The sequence below is a fragment of the Palaemon carinicauda genome, chromosome 26, assembly GCF_036898095.1.
Source record: "Palaemon carinicauda isolate YSFRI2023 chromosome 26, ASM3689809v2, whole genome shotgun sequence".
Classification (NCBI taxonomy): domain Eukaryota; kingdom Metazoa; phylum Arthropoda; class Malacostraca; order Decapoda; family Palaemonidae; genus Palaemon; species Palaemon carinicauda.
In genome coordinates this window covers 78,867,167-78,885,534 of record NC_090750.1, presented here as the reverse complement: position 1 = coordinate 78,885,534, position 18,368 = coordinate 78,867,167, and the positions used below count along the sequence as shown (strand labels likewise).

The 18,368-nt window shown below is 38.2% G+C and overlaps 1 protein-coding gene across 2 annotated transcripts in view; it reads right to left on the bottom strand.

The window, feature by feature from the left end:
- Positions 1 to 17,495, bottom strand: part of LOC137619615 (zinc finger protein 436-like) — a 62,909-nt gene extending 45,414 nt beyond the window's left edge. For both annotated transcript variants that reach the window (XM_068349800.1, XM_068349801.1), the window contains exons 1-6: positions 17,359 to 17,495; positions 12,762 to 13,737; positions 7,859 to 7,971; positions 3,312 to 3,479; positions 1,316 to 1,482; positions 343 to 454 (exon numbers count right to left, since the gene is read on the bottom strand). In XM_068349800.1, the coding sequence (XP_068205901.1) occupies positions 343 to 454; positions 1,316 to 1,482; positions 3,312 to 3,479; positions 7,859 to 7,971; positions 12,762 to 13,688 (1,487 nt within the window). In that variant the 5' untranslated portion in view covers positions 13,689 to 13,737; positions 17,359 to 17,495. The remainder of the gene's footprint in view (positions 1 to 342; positions 455 to 1,315; positions 1,483 to 3,311; positions 3,480 to 7,858; positions 7,972 to 12,761; positions 13,738 to 17,358) is intronic.
- Between the last annotated feature and the right edge of the window lie 873 nt (positions 17,496 to 18,368).

Genomic DNA, 18,368 nt, shown 5'->3' with positions numbered 1-18,368 from the left:
AAATGTCATCCATTTTCTACCACTATCAAGGATTCAGTTTAAAGTTTCAGTAGTGTCATGTATTTCATTTATGGAGAAGTAAAATTGTGTGTCATCTGCAAATAGTTTAAACTTCACGCCACGCCTTTGTAGCATTTTCGATAGACCAATAGTATAGATGCAGAATAAGATTGGGCCAAGTACACTTGCCTTTGAAGCAGAATAATTGATTTATATGTACAGTATTACACTATAACCGAGTTACAAATTCCTTTGAAATATGCCCAGTACAGTAAACAGAATTAAATAATCCTCGATGTGTTTACCTTACCAAAAAATCCAATAAAATTACGACAGACTTACCTATCTAAGTCTCTGACTGAACTAAATAATCTGTTGTGTACATCACCGTGGGTCTCACGGTGAATTTTAAGCTGACGCAACTGCTTAAATTCTTTCCCACATATATTACACACTGGAAAAAAGAAAAGTTTATTACATTTTTTCATTGCTGTATGATGACAAGGACTCAGAGTACTCACTTCAACTAAAATATTTTCATATCATATAAAGACATACAGTGTACTGTATATGGATTTCTTTGGCACCCCCCTTTTGCTTGTACTGTATACACTTGCTTGCATAGTGTGATACACTGCTTCTTTCTGGCTATATGTTATCTTAAGAGTACAGTATATAATCTTAGCTTATTGCTCTGATTAAATAATTACACAGAATTAAGATGACATTGCAATACAGCGCTAGTTCAGGGAATATATTCTAGATAGATTTTAGAATTTCCACTCGCCATTTTATGACATACAATCAGTGCACTTGAAATACTGAGGATGAATTTTACTGAGTTATAAAGACAAAGATCAACTGAGAACATCTATATCATTATACTGTACCTTTTAGCTACTGTAAATGTTTCATAAAAATCTACCCCATGAAACAATTTCAATGATAACTATTACTGTAAAGGGTAAATTTGATATGAAAAAAAAAATGAACTCATGAAGCAGTATATCAACTTTGAAAAGGTAACTTTACCATGTTGAAAATAGTTCTATGGTGGCCTTGTAAATTGAGATTCCAATATAATGGTATAATGGTAATAATATGATTTGATAAGGTAATAATTAGGATGAAAGCTATCAAAATTACCCTTTTGAATACTGTTGAAAAATATTTTGATGACTGGGTCATTTGTATTCAAGACGATCGACACAAAATTATCCTCTTCATCTTTAATAAGGAACTTATAAGTAAAAAGTCTGTTATATTGAGGGGTTACAAAGCCCTCTCTGAAAAACATATTTCCTATTGTAAATACCTTTAGGATGGCTGGTAGCAAGATGTTTTCGGAGATCATGGTACACATTAAATGTCTCGCCACAAGTTTCATTAGGACAGGCATAACGATTCTGCACATGCACTAAAGCATGCCGCCTCAATCTACTTGGAAGCATAAAACGTGCTCCGCAACCCGGGGAATCACATCTGTAAGTGAGAAAAGTATAGTAAATTAGGACATACATGAAAAGATGCAATAAAGGTACCTTTTTCCTTCCCTTTCCCCGAGTAGGGAAGAGGGTTAATGGAAAGGGAAAATGAGAGGGGTGTTCCTTCTCCTTGTCCCCAGTCCTGGGAGTATTACAATCTTCTGAAAACACGTGACTAATCAACCTTTCTTATAATTCACTAATATTGTGTATAGGCATCCATTGTTGTATAGTTGAACAAAAAACAATTAACTATGTGATTATAATATTTTCATTGATCTCTCTTGATTTTAATCAACTATCATAATTTCTAAACTTTGACAGAATTAAACTGCAGTTGTCTTGTCAAGCTAAAGATACAGTGATATACATAATTGATAACTGTACTGTACTAGATTGCAAGGCATAGAATTTAAAACTGTATACTATGGAACAAAGACTTCCAAAAGCTGAACGCATCATCCACTGATAACCACTATTTACAGAGGTGGTCTAATAACATAACCGCTATGTCCACAGTGAAGAGTATTGTTCCTGTTGCCAACATCTAGCAGGGAATGTTCAATAGGCTCATGCTACATTGTTATCAATTCATAAAATCCTCACATATAATGTGCAGAAGGAACAAGAAAGGTGGGCACGTACTTTCCCACCCTCCTTTGGCCTATGATGCTGATGTTCAGTCCAAGTAAACCAGCTAAGCTGCTGCTAGTGCAACAATGGTAACTAACATCGGCTCACTCTCACTTGACTGACGCCAAAGGTACTAGTTAGTAGGCGAGTACCATCATACCCGACCTTGATCGCTCTAAGTTTCAAGGAACTTTAAGCAAAAGGCCTTCCAATGCAACTCTTTTTCTCAAGGAAGAAATATTCAATGAAGGGAATGGAGGAGGGAGTAGAGACTGGTAAAGGAGGAAGAGACAGAGTAAACTCCTTCCTCTTGCCAACTACTATTCGTTGCTAATGCTGCACTCCAAGAGCTTCTCCTGCCACATCACAAACTACTACATTGGGGATTTGGCGCAAGAGGAGCACTGGAAACACTAACTGACTGTTAAACAAGGATGCCCTTCCGGGGAACACTGTCATTACCAGGGGAGCACGCCAGATGAATAATTTCCACTATTGGGCATGCAGGTACAGGCGACACTCAGTCTGAATCAAGTAACCATCCCGAGGCAGAAAAATTATCACTAAGAGAGACAACTTACCTATGAGTTCATTGCTTTCTTGATCGGAGGAGTGAGAACATCCCAAAGGAATGGCTGTTTACAGTGAACCTCTCAGAAAGGTACACTAGACATGGGGTTTCAGAAGTACGTATATGTAATTTACTTCACCAAATGCGTACCTTTCAGTGCAATTCTACCTGCAAGTGAGTGCTCACAAAAAAATAAAATAAAAACCCAGCATTAATCACAAACAAATTTAAAAAGAAAAAAAAAAAAGACTCAACAATCAAGAAAGGGCAACTATACCTCAGTACTTATTGCAGCCAAAAACAAAAGTGGCTATTCTGTGCAGGAACTTGGGCGAGGCTTCCTACTCGGGCTCCCTACTGTCAACCAATAACCTTGTTAATGATTCAATGGCCGTTCAAGGGCCGCCGATGATATCTAACTAATTAAAAGGACGAAAGGTTTGTTTACAGATAGGGAAAAACTCAGATGAAGAGGAACTCCTTTAAGGCCCCACTGATGCTATACTTTTTTAAACCCTACCTCATCAAAGGTTTCAGTTAATAAACTGTTTTATCATCAAGTGTCACAAGATAACTAAGAGTTTCCAGAAAACAAACATCTTATAAAGAACTTCTGAACTTACAAGTATGGTTCAACACCCGTATGTACAAATGAGTGGCTTTTTAACTGCTGCTGTTTTGGAAAAGTCTGTCCACATTCTTCACATTTATAGTTCTGCCTTATGTGCGCACGATACCAATGTTTAGCAAAACTATACCTATTCTTCATCATCTTGTTACAGACATCACACCTGTAAGATAAATGGTAAAGAATTCTTACAAGGAGTTGAATTCCAACATATTTTGTACTGACATATAATACATATCAAACTAAGTGACCTTTGGGTGATAATTCTTAAAAAAAGGAAAACTATTACTTCCTAGAGTACTGTACTTGGTTGTCCTTCTTTGAGGGCATTATTTGAGAAAATATTTGAATGTATAGAGAGGATACTACGTGTTTTCCACATTACAACTATGCCAAATAAGTCTTTCCATCAAATGAAAATTATTTGAAATAAAACACAATGGCAATTAAGCATGAGAGAAAGGATAGCTTCACACATGTAACCTCCTCCTCCTCCTCCTCTACTCCCATGGCAGATGGGGCTATTGAGGAAAAGGGAGAGCCACCTCCCAAAACTGTACAAATCTCTCTACAGATGGAAATAATAATAAACTATCAAATTATAAATTAAATCTACCTTAATGCTTAATTGTAAATTGGAATAAACATATTTTCCCAATGACAATAATCTTAATACTCAATACTTATTTGCCTACATTTCAAACTCTAGCTGTCAGCAAGATAAAATGAAAATGAGTCTAACCTGGATTTTAAACAGCCTGCTCATGAGTAGACATCTCATCACCAAATGCCAGTATTTTGAGCATAATAGCATATAATGTTTTATTTTTTAATCAGTTAGTTTCTGAGCCTATTAGATGGGGGATGTAGGAAGATATCTATGAAATTGGGTAGGTATATGAATGACAAATTTATAGATAATTTGCATTTTTCCTAACTATATAAAGCCGAGTCATTTACATAGGGATAGATTACCAGCAAAAGTGGAGCATACAGCTATTAAACTTTTATCACAAGGTGCAAACAGGTGGCCAGTAAATACTGTCTGGGAGAGGCAAAGCCCTATGCCACTGATTACTCACTGATCACTCCTTCCGACTGCAGCCGGGTCTTTCTCGGGGGTAGGTGATGGTAGGAAAGTATGAGTGAAGGACTCAGGTTTATATGGTTAGGAAAAATACAAATTATCTCCAAATCTGTCATGTTCCAGCACAAACATAAACTTTCGTCCTTTACTTGGGAGACTTATCCTTAGGTGGGAGGAAGTCTATATTACAACTGGCTGGGTAATTATCCTGGGATACCAAAACTTGGACCCTTGTAAGTGGTGCAGAGTTAAGGTTCCTTACATCTTGTACACCGGTGGTTTGGTAATACCATCGGGTTCACGGCCCGTGCAAAACAGGGTGCGAAGCAGAAAATCGCTATGTAGTAACACTGGGGCATATACCCTATATCTCAATGACTTTGTATGGTTACTGCACATCTATGTGTAGTAACAATTAGGAATATATATATATATATATATATATATATATATATATATATATATATATATATATATATATATATATATATATATATATATATATATATATATATATATATATATATATATATATATTAATGGTTTTGCCTCATTACAACATATCTCTGTGCAGTAAAAGTGAGGCATATAAGTATCAACAGGTAGGCCCAGTTACATTACACTCCCCCTCGTAAGGAATGCGGGGAATGACACTTCTATGCTATATAAATAGAAAAGTCACGCCTGAGTTAGGCTTACCTGCAAATGAATCAATTCCAGCAGACAGGGTTTTCAATACTGTGTCCAGAGAGGGGAAGATTAAAAGAAAAGGAAACAGCCAGTCATTCTCCACTTTCCTCCAAGCCTAACACGTAATGGCATTGAATGTAGTCTGTATTTTCCAGACACTTGCCTGGAATACCTGTTCCACACAGAGTTTCTTACAGAATGCCAAGGTTATGCTGACCCCTCTGACATCATGAGTTCTAACCCAAGCTCTACTTGGGGCAGAAGTTGAGGGTGGTAAATATGTATGGCCAATAACGAGATCGTATTTTTGGTCACTTTCTTTGTGACTCCTCGTGCTCACAAAGTAGTGCTGCAGGCAAGATCAAGCTGTTGTGTTACTGTATTAGTGCAGTCAAGCCCTGTTGCTGTACCCGGCTACAGTGTTTCAATCTTTTGAGAAATATAGATGTTAAAAGTAAGGGCTATTCTTAAGTCATAATTGTTGAGGTTATAGCTCATGAAATGTTGTTATTGGTATTCAAGATTTACACATTGTGAAGTGATAATACTCCTTCCCTAACTGCTAAAGAGCTAAGAAACAGCTATTAAGGAGACGTAACTTGTTTTCTGAATGAAGCATCAGAGTCAATAACTTCAAGAAACAACAATGTTACAGAACTTAAAGCGAGCCAAGATATTACATATTGTGAGATTATTAAGACTTCGGGAGACAAAGATTTAACGTTATCAAGGAAATAAAGTACAACAGGTAATATTGAACAGTTCAGTAGAATGTCATTAATCTTATTTTGCCTCAAGTGATAGTGTCTAAGCTGACTATAGTATGCTGTATGTTGTGCAAGTCTGTGTAAAGTTGAGTTTGAGAAATTAATTTGTGGTGTTATCTCCAAATTGAATTTTAATTTGAAGGTGGATCTTTTAGATTTATTTTCACCAGAAATGAAAACAGGAGTCAGTACTTGCATGTAACTGTATAAAGATTTTTCTGGGAAAAAAATTAGAATTTAATTGGAATGCTAAATATCTTAATAGGTTTTTCCCACGGTTTTTGAAGTTGAAAAGCCTATATATTTTTATAGTAATTTCAACAACAGCTCATATTACGCTCATATTACCCTGCAATGCTTAGTTTTTTGTTATATTTCTACAACAGTTGGTCAGTATTATTCTTAACATAGGCATAGATTAGGAACAAAGGTAAAAAAATTTAATTATAATTGTATCTGCATGCCAAATGTATTTGCCCCCTTATTTTTTCCTGTTAAAGGATATTAAGCTTTCTTTTTAATTTTGCTTTAAAAATTATTTTACTCTACATAATTTAATTTGTTTACTCATTTATTAACCTGACTCAGTTCCTCAGTATTAACATAATAGAGTTCATGTATAAAAGAAAACATTTTCATTTAAAGTACTGTAAAGATGCTCATACAGACAGAACTCACCTGAGGTTCAATAACTTGTTGGGTCCCCTTGCCCAGAACTAAAACAAGGGGTGGTGCCCCGATGTTCCTAAAGGATACACTCCTGGAGCCATCTATTTAGCTGTTGATTAGCAGGATCAAGGTCGCAACTCAATAGTAAGTATGCGTGTTATATTTGGCTGACCCCACTAATTACTACAGCGGCAGCAGCCTAAGGAGACAGAAGCGTCATTAGACTTTGCTGGTGTGCTCCTGGGCATTGCCTAGTCTGACACTGATAAATGCCTTGTTCGCCTCTTCTTCTTTAGGGCATACAACTGCTACTGCACCAAAGGCCACAACTGACACCGGGAACATGGGAATGCCTGTGAACAGACATGCCCCTTACACGAAGCACAGAGGGAGTGAGGATATACAGCCGGCTTCACCATAAGGCAGTTGCAACATTCACCATTCCCCCGGCAAACACAAAATTATTGCTTCCATTCCATTCTTAACAACACACTGTAAATAAGAAAGATTTAACAATCTTTTCAGGAGCTGTTTTGTACATCTGTACTCAACAACGGCCAAATAAAACTTGAGTCTTCTCCAACTAGAGGGGCCGGCGGGACTTCTTGCTGTGCACCCTTACCAGTCGGATAACTTCTCCTTATCCAAATTCAATGACCAATTCCAGCTTGTGCTAAAAGAATCTCCTTAATTAAAGAACGAGGGTTTGTATGCCACATAGGAACGATTAAATGATGATAAATCAGTAAGCTGTAAACCAAGAGATAGCAGATCAATATAAGCCGGTAGGGTAGTCATTTGAAGTACAGAGAGTTGAATGAGACCAAGGATCCTCTTAGAAAACTTAGAATGCATTGCTAATCTACTCAAAATTGCAGGACCATAAGTAATCCTGAGGGCTATAGATTGGTCAGAGTCTGTAAAGCCTTTTTTTGTATAGTGCAATACATAAAATAAGAGTAGAGTAGGGACCCCGATATTAGCTTAAAAGCATTATGGTGAACTATCATTCTTTCTGAGAATGTCAACCTGCCAAAAGTTCAGACTACCACTTGTAATTTATTCATTCTTACTTTACAAATAAACGAACCTATTTCCTTCCTATCAATCCCGCTTACTTCTTGCTGCTCACAGATTGGAAAATGCAGAATTATCCTGACGACTGCTAGAAACCCCAAGAATCTTCACCTATTTACACACCACTGAATAGGTGCTAGTTTCTTTTTCTTTGAACTGGGACAGAAATGTCTAGTTGAGGCATAAAAAGGACTAATAATATAAAATGGGTTTAAAAGAATTTAGTTTGAAATAAAAATCATAAAAACTTACTTAAAATATTCCTGAGGTTTGTTTTCCTCATGTGCAGTTGCTGTATGTCTCTGAAGGTGCTGCTTACGCACATACGTACGGCCACATCCTTCCACAGGGCATACAAAAGGTCTCTGTGCAAATGAAATAGTACAGTACAGTAAGGATTAAAAAGAAAAAAAAATTGTCAACATAGCATTACTTATGATTTAGTTCACATGTATGGTCAATGAATTTACTAAGAATTTTATTACAGATTCCCAAACCAAACTTGGCAGCTGGTTGACAGCACTGCTTATGCAATTGCCCCATATAAGAACCTCACTTCTTAAAGGGTTCAGATTTCAAGGTTGATTCTAGTTTTTCCACTTCTGATCCTTCTATTGTTTCATCTCTGTTCAGGTAAAAGGAATACATTCAGCTTCCCAAATTGCAACATCTCTCCAGCGGAGATAAATGTGTCTCATAATCTGACTGGTTTACCATAAGAAGACAATCGGATCACTTATCAAGACATCATAATGATTTTAAAAGAACGCTTGTAAAGATTTGTTTTAGAACAGTTTATTTACATTTTTAGATGCTAAAATTTTATTCCAAAAATATTTCTAAAACATTCAAGAGTGATATTAACCCTTTTACCCCCAGGCTATTTGGAACTTTCCAACCCTTATCCCCCAGGGGTTATTTTTTTTTTCAAGCACATTTTGCAGTATATTTTTTTCAAATTGCTCTAACAGCCTTAATTTTCGTCATAGAGAAGTCAGGTTGGTCTCATTCTCTTGGAAAATGCCTGAAGTTTTTCAAAAAATTATCAAAAATATGCAAAAAAAAAACTGTAGATAGCAGTTTTTTGCAAGGACGTACCGGTACATCCATGGGGGTAAAGGGATGAGTTTTGTGAAACGTACCAGTACGTCATTTGGGGGTAAAAGGGTTAAGAGGTGAGCCGGATCCAAGAAACGGTATTATATATCAATATTATACAGTTGGTAACAATCACTCTTCCCCCCTTGGCAATAGTTCTTCCTTGCTACCATGAGTAATTCAGCACTTCTTACCAAACAGGTGCACTACCTCTGAGTTTGCTGATACAAGTACAAGAAAAAATTTCCAGTTGAACAGTATTCACAAACATTTGCTCTTTGCTTGGCCTTGAGATAAGACTTCCCTCAATCATAACCCTCATTTTGTAATAAGAGCAACAAATAGCCTTGATGTCATCCTAAAATGACACTGAGGTCATTCCAAGAGGCCCAACAGAAGTGGACACTTCTGTGAACACCTGCAGAAGGAGAGAGGCGCTTTCGGAATGATTGGTCACTAAATACATGAAGAGTTTCTCGCTGAAGGCTGAGTATGGCGTAAAAGTTGAAACTGGACATGGCATGGCAAGTACTGGTTCAGCTGAGTGGAGTACCTAATTGTGCTTTTTCCTTGCGATGACTCATGAGGAGCAAATGGTCATATCAGACTTCCTAGGCAAAAATCCAGGATCGTTCCACTTCTCTAGCATGTCCAGAGATGGAACTTGGAGGGTAAATATGAAAAAGACTTGGATGGAAGAGAGACTTACCTCTGCATTGCTCACCACCACTTTTTCTTCCTCCTAACAACACTCCTAAACTGAGCCTTGGAAGGGCAAGAGTGAGTGGAGCAAGGTCCTACCCCTTCAACAGGAACTTGCCGGTGGCCAAACTGTAGCTTGGATTGAGGAAGGTCAATACCTTCCTCACACCCAAGCCAAATGGCATAATTGGCCCAGAAGACTTAGATGTGGTCTCCTTTGAAAGACGACAGCCCATTTAGGATACCACATGATGGACGAAGGCACAGTGATATATGGCATCCCCCTTCACCATTACCTTATCATCACACTCCGGAGAGGTAGACAAGGAGTTCAGCACCTATCAGATCCTAATAGAAACTATTGTCTATGTGCCCAAAATGTTTCCTTGACCGACCATCAATTAGTTAACGGTACTTGAAAGCTAGAGATATGTGGTCGTCAATCCATTCTGGGTTGGTTTCCTCTCCCTGGTACTAGAAAGCAAGAGTGATACAGTGTACCCTTTCTCTGGTAAATCGATATGGCCATGTGGTCAACCAAGCTCATAATTCAGAAGCCCTGATCAGGAACAAGTCACTCACTGGTTGGTACAGTCCATAGCACATGAAAGAAGAGAGACCAAGGGAAACAGTGAAAGAGGGTGTTAAAGCTCCTCGATCACTTGGCTCTACTGTAATCAGCCCCATGTTGGAGAGGATGGTTGCTTTATAAGAACAAATACTGTACAGCACCACAGGATTCTCAGTCATATAACAGGGAAGAGTGATAATGTTAAGTACTGTAAGCGAATATCCAACCACTTTGAGTCATCATTGCTGTTTATCTTTTATATTTGGTGTTATATGACTATGAATACTTTCCTTTATTTTGTGTTATATATCTGAATACTATTACTTTTGTCTTTCCTCTTAAGGGTGAGATAGATAAGTTATCAAGTTTCTGTATACTATTAGAAAATATCACAAATGTTAAAAGTAATTTGTATTTTTCCTAATTATACAAACTTGAGTCCTTTATTAGGAGTTCGACTTCATCGGACCTGGAATGGATTTTAAAATTTAATAAGGTACTTATAACTACCCATAGGTGGTGAGGAAACCCTGCCTACATGTCAGTCATTAAGAAACTAACTTTTGACATTTAGGCTTGAGACTTGCGTAGTGGTCGAGTCAGGAAGTGTAACTTAAAGGGCTCAGGTTTGTTTGAGTTATGAAAAATACTATTTACTAAAATAATTTGTGATTTGTTCCTATACAAACCATTGTTATTTACTAGGAGGCTCATCCTTGAAGGGGAGGAAGTTACTATGAACCCAATTACTGACTGGTTCAACTTTCCAGGAATTGTCAGAGCATCTAGTCTTGTACAAGAGCAAAGATGATGAATCATGCCAAGCTCCTAACGGTCTGCGCATGTGGATGCCACAGGCATCAGGTTAGGCCCGTACTGAGAAAAGGGTACTCGGTCACAGGATAACCTTATGCTCGGACGAGACATTTTGTCCGAATGTATTTGCAGCTATTTTAATAAATGTGTTTGAATACAGTACATTCTATCTATCCTTTCCTTAGTCTGGGATGAGAGGATGGGGAAGATACTTCTTAACAGATCCTACTGTAAAGAAAGATTGCTCGGTTATGAAGCTCATCAGTATCTGGTGTCCACTTCAAATCTTAGTGCCCACAGCTGCTGCATCCCCAAGAGAGGGGCAGACAGTGCAGTAGAAAGCAAGTCATTCGACCTATCCTTTAAGTTTTATGCCAAATCCTGTACAGTATAATTATTATCAAAAGCTAAGCTAAAACCCTAGTTGGAAATGCAGTATGCTATAAGTTCAGGGGCCCCAACAGGGAAAATAGACCAGTGAGGAAAGGAAACAAGGAAAAATAAAATACAGTATTCTAAAAACAGCAGCAACATTATAATAAATATTTCATATATAAGCTACAAAAACTGTAACAAAACAAGCGGGAGAGAAATAAGATAGAATAGTGTGCCTGAGTGTACCCTCAAACAAGAGAACTATCTTAAAACAAATTGCATCTTATCTTGTAGAGCTAGGCTGGCTACATAGCTTGTTGAGCAGTCACTACAGGACCAAGGGTAAAGGTACCCAAAGACTTGTGGTTAAACTATCGCAGGTAGTGGGAGATAAGGGATGTCTGGCTTAGCAGACTCTTGTCTTAACACATGAGCTACAAGTTCTTGAGTGCTAACTTTGTGAGCCCTTGCCAAAGTTGGAGCTTCAACCACCTCACTGGTTGAGGAATAGGCTCAACTATAATGTAACAAAGCTAGAAAGAAACAAGTGTTCTTGGATATCTTTCTCTTTGTCCTGTTGGTGCTACGAAAAATCTTTGAACCTCAGGACTGAAGCGCTAAGAACTCTTAAGATAGCACTGTTGATGGAACATCAGCAATGCCCGAGAAAGACAAACTTCCTTAAGTTTACGTTACAGTATAGTTGTACAGCCACACGTAACAAGGGGATGACTCCAAACAGTCATGCCTCCACAAAAGGCAAAAGGACGATTGGATTAAAGTAGGTTTCCACATACAGTATACCTGCCACACATTTGCGGCTTTACCTGAAAACAACTGCATATCATTTTTCTTCTCATTATTTATCCAGATTTACCCAGACACAACAGCACATATCCACACTTACCTAGTTATTCTAACATGAGAAAGCACAAACAAAACAGCCAAAATTTGAGAGGCAGTCAAATATGTGTGTAATGCTTACAGCCCAAGTTATAAGTGAGTGGGCAGGACTTCCTTGCCACCTGCTGGTAGTTATAACTACCTTGTTGAATTTTAACAGCTGTTCTAGCTTTATGAAAGTCATACTCTTATTAACGGACAATGGTTTGATTTCATGTAGAAATACAGTGGATCTTGAAGTTTCCTTAAAAGTGAAGCCATTATTTGATATTTTCCTGAATTTTCTGGTGTCTCTGACACTTAATCCCAACGAATGGTAAGCTCTGACAGCCATAAACTTAGCCCTCATTATGAGTGTTAGACTTGTTGGAGCAAGGAGCGGAGGTGCTAGACTTGACAGTGTGATGAGTAGAAGTGTTAGATTTGGTGACACAGGGAGAAGCAGCTCTATATGTAGCCATATGAAAAGCAACAAAAGGAAATTAAGCATGCAACATAATTCCCGATAAGCCAGCAATATGTTTTACAAAAGGCCCTCTGATCTCCTCTTAACTACCCATCATATATATTTTAGAGTCTCATTCTTATTCTCGGCATCAAAGGTATCTTCAGAAGCATATAGAAAAATAAATATCATGTAAGCCATGGAAATAGTACAGTATTATTCATTGATAAGGAATTGATATTCACCTTTCCTGTATGTGTGTGTTCATGCTCAGCAAGTCGCCAAGGTCTGTTGAACTCTTTCTCACAACCTTCATAAGGGCAGACGTATAATGGAAACCCCAGGCCCGATGCAGCCATCTTCCTCTTGTGCTGCAGTTCTTTCATACGTTCCGTATCACTGCCACAAGCTTGACTAATGCTGAAGTCCAAGGCTGCCTGCTCTTCTTCCAACATGCGAAAAATATTTTTCTTGACATTTTCACTCACCCTAGTTTCACCAACACTCCCTTTTTTACCTTCTTTCTCAGTTTCAGTATCGGAACTGTCTTCACTCGAATCATAATTCAAGACCTCATCCTCCACCTCCAGTTTACACAACAAATGATTTCTGACATCTAGATTTACCTGCTCATCCACATTTACTTCAGCTTCCTTAGCAGTATCAGTATCAGAATTACAATCTTCACTTGTTCCACACTTCATAGAGGCATTTTCCTCCTTTACCTTACACAACATATTATAATTATCACCATCTACAATAACTGCATTGTTTGTAATTCCTTCACTAGGTTCATTAGTACATTCTAAAGGAGGCTCAACTTTGATATGAAAAGATTCAATTGAATTTTCATGGGTTTCTAGCTTCTTCCTATCACAATTTTTTGAATTGCCTGCTTCTACATCATCACCTACACATCTTTCAAGATCATGGTTTATCACTGTACATCTACTGTTATCAGAGTCTTCTTGCCTGATATCCTCTTCCAGATTATGCTGTTTTGCTGAAGTATCCACAGTAAAGGTCTTACCATCAAGAGTCTCATTCTCACTCGGTAAAAAAGACTTGTTACTACTAACCTTTGAATTAGAAGTAAGCTGAATGGCTGTATCCTGAAGCTGTGACAAACTAGCCTTGACTTCCATTTTAATTCCTAATGATATAACTTTCATATATCAAACTAGTCAACATTTAAAAGGTCACAATTTACAATTTCAGGATCTGAAACAAATTAAATATTTATTAAATTCAGCAATACCTTGGCATTATAACAATGAATATACTGTACAGTACACAATGCTTCCACATTTAATTAATTCAATCACTATCAATTAATAAATCAATTATAACAAAGTCTAAAACTAATTTGCATTTTTCTTAGCTATACAAACCTCATTCATTTAAGGTCCTAAAACTTAAAAGTAGTTTGTACTTTTCCTAACTAAACAGACCTGGGTCCTTTAGTATCCGGATCAAAGGATGTCTACCGTCCATTTTTTTGCCCTGAGATACCACCACCTCCTCCATCTTGGTTAGAGGCATCCTCCCACAGGTGGCATCAAGAGAGGATTGGCCCCTACTAGCAAGGTTGTCGCTTTCATCCTTTCCCCTGCATCAGCCTCATCCTTGACCTTGTCTGCGAGGAAGGAGCTCATTTGTTTCCCAGCTCAGGATGGAAGGAGCAGAGTGAAGGTTGCTTCTCCGTGCAGGCATATGTGCCCGTCTAGCTGGAGTCAATGATGCTGCCTAACTGGAAGTGGAGGTAAACTGAGGTTGCCGGAAGGACATTGCTCAGTGCAGAGGTGAGTCCAGGCTTGCTTTCTTCCACTTCTAGGTTAGTGCCTGAATTTCCTGTCAGAAACAGAGAAGGACCCTGCAGTGATGCATTTCTGATATCTAGGATCTCCCACTGGCCAATCAGTTTATGAAACATGGAGGCCATTGCATTGCGCCTCTTCATGACCCAGCTCGCACACTGGTTGGCCACTTGAGTCAAGAACTCGGCAGTTCTGGCTCTTATCATGACAATGTTCTTGAGAGCCTTCTTTGTGTCAGAGTCGGACAAGTCCTCCGGACCGTTTAAAAAGTTCACTGTGATCAATCCAGGAGGTGGCCTGAAGAGTTGCCATTGCTGTGCTCTCCATTCTTGTAGCCTCAATCAATGAGCTCTCCATACTTGTAGCCACAGTCAATGAAAAGGTAATGGCTTGCATTGTTAGGCGGTCCGCAGTGACACTTGGGGTCAGAGCTGCCACTACAGGATCAAGAGGTAAGGGGGAAGAAGCCTCCTGTATATGGTAGTACTTCCTTTAATGAGAGAAAGCTGGAGGAATCATCTGGGATCTCTCTGCCCTTAAGGAATTCTTTCCTTAAGGAATTCTTTCTTACAAAGATCTGTGTACAGTATCGACCTTTCCTAGTGCTTCCAAGGTGAGGATTGACCAGAGAAACTCTAGGAGAGGTCTAATATCCTGAGGTGCACAACACAGCCGATTGATGGAAGCTCTCCTCCCCTTAGGAGGAGAGCAAGGTACTTCTCCAAGGTCATTAACTCTACAAATGCAGGTTAATATCTGTAAAATAGTGGAATCTGTCTCAGGTCCGGTTGGAGTAAAGTCAGCCCTTGCTCTTTGTGGGGTTAAGGTAACAGAGACAAGCGCAAAGAACGAGAAACTGAGAATACTTGCTGCCATAGGGTGGGATAACTCCTAACCCTACCAACTCACTGCCTGTTGCCTACGCGCAGTCGATTAATATACTAAATACAAAGCTAATATTGTTTTTACTTGGTTTCTATCACAGTATAAGTATTTTGTAATTCAATGAAGACATTTCAATAAGTGAACAGTACACATGTAAACTATTACTGGACACAGTAAGGCTATGGTACGGTACAGTACGTAACACTACAGTAGTCATCGGGACACATGGCAACAAAATACTGTTGTTCCTATCTAATATAATACTCGCTAATACTTTAGTGTACAGTATATTACTGTAATATATGTACTGTACTATCACTACAGTACAGTTTAATTGTACTATAAGTGTTTGCTGCTTCGGTTCGAAGTACTCGCACTGTTTGACAACTCAACGCACATATAGCCTACATTTACATATTGTAGTGTACAGTACATGTAGCAATTTATGTAAAGTACTGTACAATATAGTTAATAAACAATACAATACATCGCACATTATAACTTGATAATATTACAGTAGAGTCCCACCCAGCGCCATTACCACTTGCCAGTACACAGAAGCTTGATGTTTTTAGTTTTGCAAGCGAAGCAAGTGCACGGCGGAGCAAAAACCATTAGACTTCATTGAAATATTACCGAAATCTAATGAATTTTGCTCCACCGTGTGCTCACTTCGCTCCCGAAAAAAAAAACATCAACCTCCTATATGCTGGGTGGGAATCTACCGTAATATTACCTATGACTTTACTAGTGCCTTAGCATAGTAGCATAGGGGGTGTATGTATGATAGCGGCCACCTGTCTGTATGATTACAGCTAACTTAGAATACGGCAGGTAAGTACACAGCTTGTAGGTTAGGTTAGGGGGAAAAATTTAGGTTAGTTTATATCAATTTTTATTCCAAATGGGAGGAACTGGCCACTGATATACAAAGGCTCCAGTATAGGCGAGTGCCTTTGTTGATTACATAAAGTACTGTAGGTAGGTGTGGTCCAACTTAACCTACATAAAAACTTGAGTTACAACACACCTTAGGAAAGGATCTCAGTTGTAACCAGAGGACCTACTGTATAGGATTTCAGCTGGAATTTATGAATTTTGGATATCAAGCCCATCACTGGGGCCTGCAAAACCACTTGACACCCAAGTGCAACTGAAGGAAATACCTTGACTGAAGTAAGTTAAAGGAGCTCGGACAGCAAAATGAACAATAGAAAGCAGGATTGATTGATTGATGGATTTGAGGTGGTCTGGCACTCTGATAGAAAGCACATGAGCTAAATAAATTCCAGCTGCTTTACAACTCAATTATTGCTCACTAGAGTTGAAATTGGGGAGCCTTTGTAGCATGACGGCCAGATCCCGTAGAAAACGGGAATATTCTGAACTGTGGCCGTCGTTCTAAAGTGTGGCCGTCGTTCTAAAGTGTGGCCGTCGTTCTAAAATCGATTTTGACGGGAGAAGCTAACTTAAGAAAACCACCTAACCTATGCTAAAAGCCGTATCCTTACCCAGGGGGCCTTCGCCCCCCCGGACCCTCCCCCCTACACAACAGTTTCCTTACCTACGAGTACGACGGGAGAAGCTAACTTAAAAAACCCACCTAACCTATGCTAAAAGCCGTGTCCTTACCCAGGGGGGCTGCGCCCCCCCAGGACCCCCCCCTTACACAACATATTTAAGATCCGTTGACCATTTCCAAACGTTTTTATTCTATACAAGATAACAGTCGGAGCGATAATAAACAAATTAGGACGCTTGGCCGTAGCGCTACAAACTACCCTAAATTGGCATAAATATCTCGTTTTATGTTTACCCTCCCCCCAAAAAAAACCTTAAATACATTTAGCATAAACAGCGTAAGGCAATGATAAGTTAAAACAAGGCTATGCTATGCTATAAACAGGACAAAAAGATATTCATTTGATTCATTTAGCTAAAAATTCATCTATCCTTTTAACCAATGTCATTTAATTGAAGGTTGTTGTTGTTTTCAATTCCTAGCCAAGTGTCAAATTATCTATGGACAAGTAGGTTTGGCCGAAACTAGTAGAGCGAAGCCGATATCGAATTTGGCAAATTGGCCCACTAGAAGAGAAAGATTTGACCCCATATTACATAACGTTGATTTTCAACTTACACCAAACTGAAGAAATTCATTTCAATAGCATGCTATCCAGTAATATATCAAAAGGAGTCATTTAAATTAAATATATCTTGCGTATTTACTTGTCAACTTCACTAAATAAAAATTTTATGTCAAGTATTGTAGTAGTTAATAATCTCTAGAACGGCTACTTGTTTTGCTTTTATTTGGTGTACCCGAGTATGGTGTACTGATGATGCTGTTACTGTATAATATATTTTTTTAACTCCATAATACATTTTAACAGTATAATACATTTTTAAACATTTTATCATTTGTTGCTATTTAAGGATATAGGTTTAGGAATAATAACTAAAGTTGATATATTTGTCACCCTAGTGATGCTTAGAATTACATCTTGTCATCTTATTTTACCTTAATCTTTTTATATAAAATACATCTTAATTCATATAATAGAAAATATTTCCCCATCTATACCTCTCATAATCTAATTTCTAATTTAGTCAATCCAGCTCTGATAATTGATATCTTATACATTTCTTTGTATTATTTTCCATTCATTTAGCCAACCTTTTAATTCGAATATTCCATGTAATATATAATTTCATACGAATATTCTAATATTGTTCTTCTTCTTCCCCACCATTGACCCTACATTAAGGGGTTGGTTGCTTGATGCGCCCTCTTCAGTGCCTTCTATCAAAGGCATAATCTTCCATTAAACATCACTCCATATCATCCTTCACCTTGTCTCATCATCTAATTCTCTGCCTCCCTCACCCCCTCCCCATAATCCATCCTTAACACGTGCCCACACCATCCCAGTCGTGATACTCATCATCTCAGTAATCTTCACTAATTTACCGTTCTTATCAATTCATAATTTTCCAATTTTTCAAACAGTGATATTCTCATAAGCCACCTTATCACCAATCTTTGTTCTCCCCAGCTTTGTTTCATCTTTTCGACTTAAAGCCCACGTTTCTGATCCACACATTAACACTGGTCTTATTACTGTGCTATAGATCTTTACTGTTACATTG